This window comes from Vanessa atalanta, chromosome 25 (genome assembly GCF_905147765.1).
Source record: "Vanessa atalanta chromosome 25, ilVanAtal1.2, whole genome shotgun sequence".
NCBI classification, from domain to species: Eukaryota; Metazoa; Arthropoda; class Insecta; order Lepidoptera; family Nymphalidae; genus Vanessa; species Vanessa atalanta.
In genome coordinates, this window is record NC_061895.1 from 1,771,028 (window position 1) to 1,785,603 (window position 14,576).

At 32.2% G+C, this 14,576-nt stretch overlaps 1 protein-coding gene across 5 annotated transcripts in view; it reads left to right on the forward strand.

Moving 5' to 3' along the window:
• Window positions 1-572: 572 nt before the first annotated feature.
• Window positions 573-14,576, forward strand: part of LOC125073750 (putative mediator of RNA polymerase II transcription subunit 26) — a 38,808-nt gene continuing 24,804 nt past the window's right edge. For 2 of the 5 annotated variants that reach the window (XM_047684768.1, XM_047684771.1), the window contains exons 1-3: window positions 646-722; window positions 2,273-2,991; window positions 14,237-14,344. In XM_047684768.1, the coding sequence (XP_047540724.1) occupies window positions 2,695-2,991; window positions 14,237-14,344 (405 nt within the window). In that variant the 5' untranslated portion in view covers window positions 646-722; window positions 2,273-2,694. The other 3 variants (XM_047684769.1, XM_047684770.1, XM_047684772.1) reach the window with 3 other exon arrangements.

The window sequence follows — 14,576 nt, forward strand, 5'->3', positions numbered from 1 at the left end:
TGTAAAAAATACTTTGTAAAATAATACAAAGGAAATATTAAATATATGAATAATATCGAAAATTATAAGATCAATAAAATACTATTTTAAAATGAGGCAAATATGATCATGATTCCCATTTGTGAAATTTCTAGACTGAAATGTAGATGTCAAATTATATTTCAGTTTTAAAATGTAAAATGTTCAAAATTATACATGTATATCTCGTATAAATAAATGAAAAAGAAGTAAAAGTTAAAAAAAATTAAACTTATTTTAAATTCATTAAAAAAATTGTATTCGATAAACTCTGCGTAAAATAAGTTAGGAATGACATGTCATTATTGCCATATAAATAAACAAAGTGCAGGTTATAAGAAAAAAATCTTAAATTAATATTAATTAATTAATTTACGGCGTAGGATATTTCTAATCAGACGAAATAATTTGTTTGACAACTAAAAAAATGTATTTACATGATAGAAAAAATATTGTTTTTGCTTAACGCCCAATAAAGTAGTGAAAGTGAAAAAGAAAATTTAAAACAAGATCGATGACCCACTTTTTCGTCCTATTTTTTTTAATACTAGCAACACTAATTTACTGATTGTGCAGAAGAAAAAACAATGGTGTGATTCCAGATTTTTATTTGTAAGTATTTATAGAATCGAATATCAATTTAGCTAATGTAACGTTTATGAGTCGATAAAACGATACACGTATTCAACGATGCGGATCCTAAGGTATAAAACGTTCGCATTTACCCAAAAATACATGCTTTGTGAACTTGACGGACTGTCATTGCAATTTTTACTCTATTTATTCAGCTTGATTTAGCTATGCGCCATTCGTATTATAATAAAACGGCCAATGCATGCAGATTTAAGAGCACCGTTAAATAAATCATTAATATACGCGAGTGGAATGGTCAGAAATTTGATGTGGATCAGACGTAATATCTGCAATACTTTCGGTCGTGTTTTCTCGGTTTTCATATCTTGTTGCCGGCACCTAGTTTTAGTTAATTGTGTGTCATAAGCTCAGTGTTTTGTTATTACATTCGCGACGAAAGTAGAGTGTTGACCGCCTGGGACTATCGAAATAATTATGACCCTGGAGATGTGTCAAGTGCATAAAGGTATAATTTGAGCCGAAAAACGATGCAACATGTGTTTTTGTGTAAAAAAATATATAAATTGCTTTGAAATCTTACTAAAAATAGTCTCTTGGCTTGTAAACCAGTTTGGACAACTGGTCCATAGCTAAATTGCTATCATTTGCAACCACTTCATACAATTTTATCATGACATTCCAATTTCTATCATAAAATTCATATAGATATTTCACATCTGTCAACCATTTGATATCTAAATATAGTTTCAAATCTTCTGTTTCCTCTAACACTTATCATTACAATAACTCTATACTTATATTCTACATGCTATGAGTCATAAATACACAATACAGAAAGTAGATAGGTCTATGTAGGCTTATTATCATTTAATTGATCTGCATTGCATCTACACAAATAAACAGTCATATTCTAGATTACATATATATGTAGAATATGTCTGACAGTGAATGCAAGTGTGAGAGTGAGTGTGAGATATATGTAGCTGCTTAAAAACCTGTATGAGATAAAAAAGGTGTATTCAAGTTAATGTCTTATATAATTATGCACCAAATTCGAAAGGGCAGAAGTTTTCTTATCTTTATATTAAACATTATATGCATTTTTCAGAGGCCAGTTATTTTTTTAAAAAAGGAAAGACTATCAGTATTTTTCTGCACATTTTAAGTTAAAATTAACAAAAAGTTATCTTGTGTTAGTCCTGTAATAATTCAAGTTATAAATATTTTCTTTATAAAGTGAGGATTGTTAAAAGGAATTGTTTTCTATAAAACAGTCATTCATCTAGTGATTATATAATTTTTTAAATTTGGTTTATTTTATATTTATAAAATATTTTCTTATTGAAACAAGAAGGAAGAGTTCAATATGTCTAAGGCTTCATCTACACTTAAGGAGAAAGCTTAAGCATATCCACGACATTGCTTCAATGACTGTTGATGGCTACATTGTGGCTTTGATTGAATGAACATGCGCTGGTTTCGATGTGATTGATATGATTTTCTTAACAATTATTATGAGATAATATATGAAAGCTTAGAGATGTCTCTAGGTTTGAAACTATGAACCTTTTAATGAGTATATAACATCATTGACCCATTTCGACTCGCTTTATATAATTTTTAATATTAAATAATGAAAATGAATTTTGTATTGTTTCAGATAACATCATAAAATATACCAATCCTGCAATAACTTTCCAAATTTCCCTCAAGACTGTTTATATTTTAGAATAAATATATATTTTGGTTAGTTTAGGGTATGAGCGATAGCTAGTGAAGGATGCCAACGCTGCGAGAGAGAAAAAAAGACGGAATTAGTTATTTATTTATTTTATATTAATTAATAAATAGCTTAATCAATTGTAATCATATTCCTAGTTATTCATTGTATCCTATATCATTATATAAAATTATTGTAAAGGAAATGAATTTATTAACGAAATACTGAGATTGTGATGAATTTCGTGATTATTTATTTATTCAATTATTTTATCGTTCGTTAGTTATTAATTAATGAGATTAAAGTAATCACAATGAATATTGAGTGTACTCGTTTTTGATATTGTGACTTGATGGAGCATTATGGACAATATGGCGTCCAACGTGTCTTTACGCAGCAACAAGCAGAGAAAAGACAACCTCATTACAAGGAAACAGGACAAAAGCCCCGAGAAGACCATCAGGGGAACGAGGGGTGCGTACCGAGGCATACCATCGACTTCGAAGCGTGATGAAGAAGCGGAGGCGGGTTCGACCGAGCGATTGGATAGGCCAAAGAAATTTATATCACAGAATAAAAGTAATTATGGCCTGGGAAAGAGGCCTGATTTCTCCTTGAAGAACAGGAACGTGCATTTGGCATCCTCACGATATGGACAGGTGAGTGAAATCAAGCTATATTTATCATACTATTTGTAGCATTTTGTAATTTATCATAGATACTATAAATTATAATGCGCCCAGATAAAATGTCACAAATATAATCGAGTATATATCGATATCGAAAGAAATATTTTTTGGCTTTATATTACGCATATTGTATGTAAAAACGGTATGTATTTAGTCATTAGAACAAAAGATATTACGTATCATTTTAGTTCATAAATGAATAATTTATTCAGCATTCTTATATAAAATCCCATTGGCTTAGGAAACCAAGAAAGAACAAATGCATTTAATGTTGTTGTTGTGTCTGATAAAATACTTTGCAATTTACTCGTGTTATGATTGTTTAAAAAACAAACGTTTTTACTAAATAATTTTATGATCGATCGTAGTTGAATTTCAATTTTGGTTTTAATTATTATCGTAGTATCGTTTCTTGTCTTTGTTAAATTTATTTGGATATGTACATGTACCCAACGAATTGCGCGCCGTTTCACTTGTATCATATATATAATTCTACCGATTTAGATAAAACATACTTAAGAGCACTCTGTGGACATTAAGATGGGAGATAACGAACATACGATCTGAATCCGTCCGATTGCTTTTATATGCCGTTCAAAAAGATCGACTTGTAACTAAATTTGTTTCGTTTTCAAACATTTACAAAACACGAAGTTTTTGGAATCCGAAAATTACACTTTGTTTTTTCCTCATAGTATCTTAGATAACATTAAACGAATGAAGTGTTAAACCGACACTGTGTCTCGACGAAGTCACAGGAATTTAATTATATGCATTGTTAATTGTCGTTGTCTAAATGTCTAAAATGACTTTATAACTAGTATTTTAGTTATTGATACAAGAATCGACATCAGCTTATTCACAAAATAAATTACGAAAAGTAGTCATTGGTACAGTGCGATACACCATTATATGAATTTACATATTCATTATGTATTTAATTAAGTCTGAAACCGTTAGGTTAAAGAGCTGAGCGCCATCTCATAACATCGTATAAATGTATGTATTGTAATTCGATGCCCAAATAATCGGCATTTGAGTATTATGTTAATATACTTAATTAAGTTTAAACTTGTATCAGATATCGACAAAATTCGCCGTTAATTCTTTTGCTAGGTCAAGTTAGGAAATATTATATTCTTGGCACGGGTTCCGAGCGATTTACAATGACTTGTATTCCAGTGTGAACATTTTAGTTTTTGCAAGCTTTTTAAATTGCAATAGAAAACTTTAATTGACCTATTTTTCAATCGTAATATTGGATTCCATCTATTGGAATTCTACGTTCTTATATTTAATGTTATATTGTGTAAGATACATTTTTTTAAACAACTGGTACCTATAGCCTAGCTGATGGATAAATTCCATTCGTAATCTGAGATCCGAGAGGTACTCCAAAAATTAAAGTTATAAGTAAAAATCTAAAACTTTAATTATAGTAAGACTACCTATACAAGATATAGTGAATTTATATTCGTGAACGTTTTCGCTCAACCAAAAAATAATGTTCATACTTTTTTCTTTTACGTTCATACACTATTTTTGATCCCCCAGTCACAAGATGACGTCCGTTGTCTCGACGAATTTACATCTTTATCGTACGTTTTATCGATTGATATAACTATCACATAATGTTATTAATATTTGATAAAAGACATTCAATGTATATCTGATAAATGGTCAATGCCCGAAATTGTTTTATCAATACAGATAAAGATTTCAAAGTGAGTCCGAAGTAAATTTTAACCATTTTTAATATTAATTATCTTATACCGTATTTCAATGGTATTTTTTATGTAACTAACCTACCTAGTAGAGTTTTTAGACATATGCTAGACCAAGAAATCATATTAACAGCCGGTTGACAGCGTTTTTAATAAAGAATTGAGTCAATGAAGTTTTTTTAATAATATGTATGTAGTAAGTAAACATATTATGTAACTTATTTTTGTCCTGAAACTATAAACTATCATAGTGTGAAGTTCGATATTAATAGGATTAGTTGAGTTTACTTTAATCCGTAGATAAACGAATTGGTCTTTACTGAAATAATACGCGATGCATTTTTTTTCCGCAACATAAGGTCCAAGAACTTAAAATTTACGCTAGTCACGTTATATATAAAAATATAAACTTATACCTTATACAAAACGCTCTGCATTATCTGGTATACAGTTTATGTAAACTGGTCAAATAGTTTTTTATAGTTTAAGTTTCGCATTAAAAAAAAAACGTCTCAGTCAGTCATTAGTATGGATATAGATTAAGATGCAATTTCATTCAATTAGAGAATCATAATGCTTCAGATATGTGTGGGTCAATTGGTCATTACAGGTCACCTGACATTAATAGTCGTATCACATTAAACTCGTGACGTTAGCTAGGGTTACCGTGGACTTATTTTAAATTTTATTCGAATAAGGGCTAAAAGTTGGGTCAAGAGCTCTTGGATTTTCTCAAGTGCACTTGTTGTACGGCTGGCATCTTTGACTATCACGGTTTGCGTTGATAAGAGGTGTGTCAATAATTAATTGTTTATATTTTGGTGGTAAAGTTGAATGATCATCATGATCTTATTTCGATTGATCGGATAAATTTGAAGTGGATCACGTAGATATGTTATGATCTTTATCTTGTAAACTTGAAAAGTTTCATAGATAACAGTTGAGATAAAACTTCTGACACTGTTCAGCATCATAATAAATATAGGTACTAATTTATTCATTGATACCTATGAAAATATATTTTTAGAGATATGCAAAAGAAGAGAGCAAAAGATACGATTTAAGTTATGTTAGTGGTTCATACAAGCGCATTGTAAGAAGTAAAAGTTACTCCATACATCGGCAGATTACATCTCAAGATGTAATCTCCCGAGTTTATAGTTACCCTAAATAACTCTCCCTTTAAACAGCAGTACAGAATATTCGTGTTTGACGGAAGAATTATTGATAAGTAAACCCACCCTTAGACTGATTTACAGCGAATTCTGTCACTAAATATTATTTGCTCTTGAATATTTTGAGTCGTAAACCTCTGTAAACCCATAATAAAGTCACGTAAGGTTATCTATTGGATTCTTGTACTGATGATGAGGAAAGATCTGGACGTTAAATATTATTTTTACTTCGATTGAAATAATTTATTTAAATGTTTTAAATAAGACCGAACGTTATTGATTGAGTCTATTTGTAATAACCAGATATTATGTCGTTAAATTGAATACGTCACATAAGACAATATATATAAATTATAATTACGCGACGAAACATTTGTTTATTTAACTATGTATACGAACGTTAAAATCACGACCAGACAACAATATGCCATACATTTGATAGTAAACATTCGTTCTTATACATATTTGTTTTCGATACAGACTTGTATGTATGACGTAAAGTTTTATTGAGAATGCGATAAATTTTTTTACGTCTTTGCCAGTACAAAATATATACGGACGAGCGTAATATTAAAATCACGGTACTTATGGTTGGAAGCAAATTAAAGAATAATGTATCCCTTAAAATTGAAGTTATATTCCGTAAATGTTACACTGCTGGACTTATTCCGTTTGGTTCGTTTTCATTTCAGGTGTTTTAACCACTGGTCTATCTCGGCTTTAGTCTTAGTCTTTTAGTGATCCTTGAAATGTATAAATCGCCAGGAATATTAAGCTGAAAAGGTTATTTATTTGTCTAAACGTTCTAATCTCAGGAATACCAGTTGTATTTGAAAAATTACGTTAGATGTTCATTTATCGAGAGAGGTTATAAAATATAACACTATGACCCACAGGGGCGGAGCAGCAACGATTAACGAGTGCGGACCAGTCAATATCTCTATACTAATATTTTAAAATTTGTTTGGATTTATGTAGATGTGACCTCCAGAAATGTGGTCCAATTTTAAATTTATTTTACTTGTATGAAGTTATTTTATGCCAGTTATTATTTTGAGTGCGATATGGTACAGATTATGTTTATATAATATAATTTTCTTTATTAATAATATGCACCCGTACGAAGCCTGGGTGATTTGCTAGTATATTACTAGTAAAGATAAATCTAAAGCTATAACAATTTATCTAAAATTTCGATTACCGAATACCTAAAATATTATTCGGTTTATTACTTGGTTACTACCATTGACTTTAAAAACAGTATCTATGAAACTAAGCTTTTAATATCACTTATTTTAGCTCGGCCTAAACAAAAGTAAATAAAACAAAACACGCGACAATAGTTTCAACCAATCACAGGACGGTATTTCGAAATACTGAAACGGTGATCATCTTAATAAATACGGCTGAATTTCCGACGAATTAGATTAAAGATTAAGCTTAATATTTCTGTATTTGGTACGTGTAGTAATATTTTTTTATAAAAGAAGTAGGTAAACTCAATATAACCTTGTGATATTGCAGATACTTGGGTAATACTAAAATGTCCAGCTAACTTGAAGTTGAAGTGGAGCGTCGTTTGACATTTACTATGTCCACTTGAAAGCTCTGCTATTTTTTTTTCTCAACACTTTACACATTACACATTGCCGCATTGTGTACACTGCAGTTTTTTTTTATTTACACTCTTGCGCAATTGACACTTAAATACATGTTTCTGTATCTGTTATCTGTTTCTTTACATTAATCGTTACTTATTATTCCATGATATTGTTTAAGTGCAGAATTGCAATTGTTTTATAAGACGATTTGCTTTTGAATTCGATATTTAATGGTGGACAGTTTCCTTGTATTAAAGAAAAAGTTTTAAGATTACTCATTCCGACTCGGCACCAGTGCGGACGCTTTAAAACAAACGAATACAGTGTAATATATTTAATTAAATACTACACATTAAACGTATTAAATTAAAGCAAAACTAGAAATTTGCACACAGCCTATAAATTTTCCATTCGTCCGTGGAAAATCGGCTGAGGACTCCTCTCTCGTTGAGAAGTTTTGGAGTTTATTCCACTACAATGCGATGGATACATGTGGTACACACGTAAATTTCTTCGCCATATTTTCCCTCACCTCCGAGCAACATATGCATTATAACACCTGGGCTTGGAACCCTTAATCATCAGTTAAGATGCACGCGTTCTAAACACAGGACCATTTCGACTCACGCCATCGTCTTAAGTAACGTATAATGATCTGTACCTTCAATAATAAACATTTATTTTTGGAAGGCATATAAACTAATGGTCCTCCTAATCTTACAAATTTACTTTTGCTTTTAATAGACATTCGCACTAGGAAATATAAAGCACTTCATACATCTAAAATGCGCCGCAAACTATCCATATAAGATCTCACGTCCCTTGTGTCTGTCTGTAATTACATTGGCTCATTCATCATTCAAAACCGGAACATATATATTAAAGGTAATGCTGTTTTGTGGAAGCATAACTGGTGAGTAGGCGGTGCCCACAACGACGAGTATGAACAAAGTTCTACCACTGCTTTAGTTACAATCCTGATAGACTGTTAAAATTTTCACAGATGATGAATTGCTGTTACCGCTATAACAGCAAATACAAAAAAAAAAAAACAGAATAAAATATATATTTAAGCGGGCTCCCATACGAGACACGTGAGTTTTTGTCTATTTTATAGATAATGGTACGGAACCCTTCGTGCGAGAGTCCGACTCTCACTTGGCTGTTTTTTTACGTTTCATATAAAACATGATTAATTAAATATATCTTTGGCTATTTTTAAAAGGCATTTATCACAATATATTTTTCCGTACCATTTATTGACATCGTTTTATTATAACAGTCTATGAAAATCTATCAGCCTTGTGTAAATAAATTTCAATCTCGATGTAAATATGCAATCTCGAACAATGAGTTCCAAGTCCATGTGTGCGTTGATTTCAAATGTTTTATCCTGTCAATTTGCAACCACTCGGGAATTGGTTTTAATTCAATTTCATTCATGAAATAACAATTGGGTCTCGCGGGTGTTACGTCATCGCTAGGAGTCTAGGCTGCGGCGTTTACCTAGCGCTAGCCGCATTACCGCAAGCCACAACTCGGACCGTGAACATGTTATCGCTAAAAGATATTTTATCTTGCTATAAATATTATTTTACCGTCAACAAACTACAGCAATACAAAGTATTTCCGATAATATGTTCTCATTTGAATTGTGACCATCTTAGTACATCATGATTTCGCATTGATTTTGTAAGAAGTGGTCTTTATTTTTAGCGCTTGTGTTATAGCAAAAAGTTACCTCATACCATAATGCGAATGGCCAGGTACATTTGTACGTATGCCTTTTTATATATATAAAAAAAATATGATAACATACAGTCTAATAACAAAACGTAAACCAATTAAGTTTCGACCAATTGCTCAATAATATAACTATCACGTTACAGTTACAACATTGAGAGAAAGATAAATAGTAAAAAATATTTTATTTGAATGTATATAGGCTTCACGGTAATATTGACATTCTTCTGACTGCCTGCCTCGTTGGTTTAGTGGCAAACGAAAGGTACATATATCTCTAAGTATTGCGTTCAAATCTGGCGTGGCAATAAAAACTTTTTGGGTTGTATGTCGAAAAATTCTCACTATCAGCTATATAGGAGTTGGAGTTTTGGAGAAGTGCTTACACACAGTTACCTCGACAATAGAGCCGATGGATGCGCCTGAACTCGTCCGGTTGTGTCAGATTTGCCGTTGTCATTTGGATTATGAGACTTATTTGTATTATTTGCATTTGCGTTTTCGCACACACATGTGCATTCTTTGTATGTCTTACAGTCTCGCTTGACCATAAACTCTGTATCTGTTGTTACGGACGATAATTCAAAACTATATTTTCTGTGTATGTGAAAACGAAATACCACTCACTGATTAATCACGATATCTCCGAAGGAGGAATGAGGACCATGTTGTGAGAAAGGTTTTGAGTATGGATGTGGATGGATATAGAGGTAGGGGACGACCCAAGAAACGATGGATGGATTGTGTGAAAGACGATATGGTTAGAAAGAATGTTACTTGTGAGATGACGTCTGACAGAGAAGTATGGAAGAAGAAGACATGCTGCGCCGACCCCAAGTAAAATTGGGATAAGGGCAGGAGGATATATATATCTCCGAATCTATAACGCCTACAAACTTGAAATTTGACAGGTAGGTTCCTTATAGGGTGTAGATATCAGCTAAGAACGAATTTTACGAAACTCTACATTGAATTTCGCACTGTCAAAGCCGCAGTTTCAGCTAGTTTTATATATAAAAAAGAAGAAACTAAGCAATTTAACGAGACATGATGTGTTAGTTTAAATTAAATATAAAATGACGAGCTAATATGTCTCATGTCCAAGTATCGGTATAGTTGATTATATATAATTTCCTAGTATTTTAGGTAAACGTTGTCGAACAAGTCCTCCGGTCACGTATACGACACGCAATAAGTATTTTATTTGCTCCTTTATTCTTGGAAAACATCATGTATGTTTCCAATGTTTCACAATTATTCTCTTCTAAAATACTTATTATAACAGTTAACATCGCTTTTTGTGTTCTAGAATTTACAGAACTGTTATATCTCTGGAACCACTTATCCTTATACGGTTATTATCAATTGGTTGATTATTGAATAGTGCATTCAGTTATTAGATAATTAAGATATCGATATCGATTGTTTCAATTTAATATATGTAACTGGTTGCCTCGCGCGGCTACGCTCGCGTTTTAGGGGTTGGTTCTGTCTATGTCCTTCCTTGAAAAAACTGGCTTCATACCAAATCTCAATAAATTCAGTTCAGTTTAGCCGTTAGCAACAGACAGGGCTACTTTCGCATTTAAAATATTATTATAGATTAATGTGTCACTTTGTGCGAGTTGCCGAAGAAAGACCCCAGTGGCATGCATTTGGAGAGACCTATCTCCAGCAGTGGACGAATATGGGCTGATGATGAATATGTGTCAAAATAATTATGGTTTATGAAATGAACCATTCGTATTTAAATCAGTTTTGCTGGATGCCAGCTTGTAAGATTGTTTAGCTGGTGTAATTATCGGTAGAAAGGTCGTAAACGGCGTATTAACGGCATAAGAAATCGTTAACACTTCTAAAAGTGCGAATGTCTATGGTTAGTCGTGAAAACTTTACTATTAATAGGTACAAGTTTACCATTTTTCTAAAATTGAAATAAGAAACGTCATGACATGATCTCAGATATAATACCTACTTGGATTTTCTCTTACGTTGAAACATTAAATTAGAATTAAAATAAATCTGATGAAACAATTGTAATTCAATCTTTCCTTGAAGATTCTTAATCAGAACTGCTTAATTTAAATCAAATTATTTCGAATTTTAAAAGTAATCGTGATTAACGTTTGGGAGTACCTAACCTGGGCTAAGTTTAGACACGATAAAGCCTAATTATGTTAACACCGCGTAATTATAACGCGACCTTTTCTGTCAGCGGCGCGGAATGCCGTTACATCACGGTGCGATAACTCTGACGCCTTATCACAATCCTTTCTGAGTAAAGATTGCGCCGTCATACTCATCGTTATCCATAATGCACCGTTTCAACTATTAGGCTGCCCTTGAACTAAGCAGATTAATATATCGTCGTAAGAAACGCCACGACAATAAAGGTTGCATATAGATATAAGATAATTCAGAAATTACTAGCCAATTGGCTACCGACTGACCTTCTTTTCCTCTTAAGACTCGTATGCAATTACTTATATCTTATACGACTCTATTCCACACTGCGTCTTTTTGGATGTGTGGTAGAATTTTATCGAATCCATACCTGTTTCCTCATCAAGGGTTCTTTCAGTGCCAAGCAGGATTGGCTTTAATCGTCTAGCCTCTTCTAGTGACCCTCTTTTCTTACGTATTTAGCGTAAATGCAGTATGATTTAGGACAGACTAAACGATATGCCGTTGAGCACAGTATTAAGGGTACGCAGCAAAGGAGGTAGGAGGTTTCCCCCAAATATGGCGTCCTGGGATGTCGTCCCATTGCTCTCATTTGTTTATTCGAGCATTTGAACCCACATTCATCAGGACATTGGTGTTCACTGGAACATTTCAAACATTGAGTGTTTAGTTCAAATAAAACAGGCAGCAGTAACTTTCTTTCCTATATGGTATGCTAGTTGTTTCCCATGATAATGTTGTATAAACCAGTCATTTTAGTACCGTAAGTATTTAATAATGATAATGATATCTAAAATAACATCGTCGTTTATAACGTCATTTTCTGATTTCGAGTTACAAATTAATATATATCTAAAACAAATGGTCACATGCCAAGAACATGTTTAGTCCACAGAATTAGTAAGTTCCTTGAAATATTCGTCTTTAAAATTTGGGTTTTATTTCTTCTTTTGCAGAGAAATATGTTTTTTTTTAATTGTCTTTCTGCTCGATTATATTATTAATGAATTTAATATTAGTTTAAATTTATTCATCTCTTGCAATTTAAAAATATATTATTTGGCATTGGAAATATATAATATTTCAACGAATTAACATAATATTGCCGTCTCTTATAATATCGAAGACTACAAAGGATAGCAAGGAAGAATTTAACAATGTTTTTCACAAGTCGTTTCAAAACGTTCACAGAAAAGTAACATCAATGTTCAGTGTAAATATTTTAAATACATTTTCCTCCTAGCGTTTCTGTGCGTAGTATGTCAGTAGCCTTACACACTATGCGTTTCTGAACCTTTATCGCGGTGTTTATTATGAATGGACCAGTGTCAGTCAATCACTGCTCGTTTTAGGATTGACATTTCGCGCGCATTCTTTTTTTTTTATAATTTAGTGCTTAAGTTCTTGCCGTGAATTTAGTGCCAGTGAATGGAAAATTAATTATAAACTATTGTGACGATATATTTACGTTCGTGATGTGACATTAATTTGGTTAGTGATTTTTAATGATTCGTTTTGTAAATATGAATAGTTTTCCTTAATTATTATTGAACGTTGAATTGTAATTAATGGAGTGTCTCATCACGGTAACATGTCCAGGAGTTATAAACGAAATACGTGATTTTATGGATTCGTTCATGGATGAGTCGTAATTATCTACACTTGTTTTTTTTTTTTAATAACTGGTTATTAAGATATTTCTTATTATAAATATTTATTTCTTTTAACGCTTAAGATTCGTGTCTGAATATAAAATACTGGACTTTGTTGTGTATGGCGAAGTCAGCTTAGATATCATTTACAGACTTACCTGCGGACTGTGGTGGTGTATCCTGGCTTGTCTTGACTTACGTAAATTACTGTCACGAGGCATTCTTTATATTTAATTTTGTATTATTGGCAATTAATCTAAAACTTTAGTTTGTAATAGATAAAATGTTTTTTTTTTATTAAATGCGTATTATTTTTAAGTTTAGAAATATGGGACGTAATGTTTGCGTCGTGGTCGAAAAGGTCGGGAGGTTTGAGTATATAATAAAAAAATGGCTATACCAATGAAAAGTTTTTAGGACGTTTGACCTCTAGAGAAATATGTCATTGTTATCAATTGTGATTTTGCTATAATTTACATTAATGAATGAACCGATGTATTTCTTATTTCCCCAACTGAAAATACTACTTAATCAATATGCATAAAACTAATACCAGAAGTCGCAGGACGTTTCGGAAAAAGTTTTAGAATATGAAACGATTCATAATTTTCTTCAAATATTAGATATATGTATTTGCAATTATATAAATTCGTACGTAACTTGGTATGAGTCCAGCTATTTATTCCGTTTGATGATTGTCAAATTAAGGAATCATACAGTTAGGATAAATAGAGGCGTTTGTCAATTGATCCTGTCAGCGGAGTTCCTCTCCGAGCGAATTTAATCTCGAGTGAATACGTATCGCGGATTGCGACCTCGGCTCTTGTGAGATTGAGGTTTGATAAAGATGTAAACAGGATATATTGCTGAGCTCGATTCGGTGGATACATTGCTGTCTTCCAATCGGTATAGTATTTATATTTAATGGAACTTTATAATTATAATTATGTTTATAATTTTATTCCAAAAGGAAAAGGAAGGGAAGGAATCGATTACGATATTAATTATTTAATAACGCATGACAAGTATCGAGTGCTTAATTTTAAAAGGTCGTATCTAAAAAAGTCTTACACTATTTCGGAATGTACATTTCTTTTTCAAAAGAATTGAATTAAATCGGTCGTTTCGTTTTACAGATGACATCTGGCCTTCATCATCAAATATCGCAGCCGTCACACCATCTAGAGTCTACCGTTCTCCCCGCGAAGGAAAAGACTGTGCATGGCAAGGAGAAAACATTTAAGGTACTAGCTTCTGTTTAAATCTTATCATAGATAATCACCCAGTTTAACGATGTTTTATAGCCAATAAACCAGTTAAACGAATCTCGGCTCCCGATAAGAATAGAACACGATTATAAATCGCAACTTCGCAACGAATTTTATGTATCTCACGTGCAGATTTCGTTCCTGATGGACATTTTGTAATTAAGAACCCATCAGGTAACCAGCGCTGATGGTAAGAAATTACCGTATG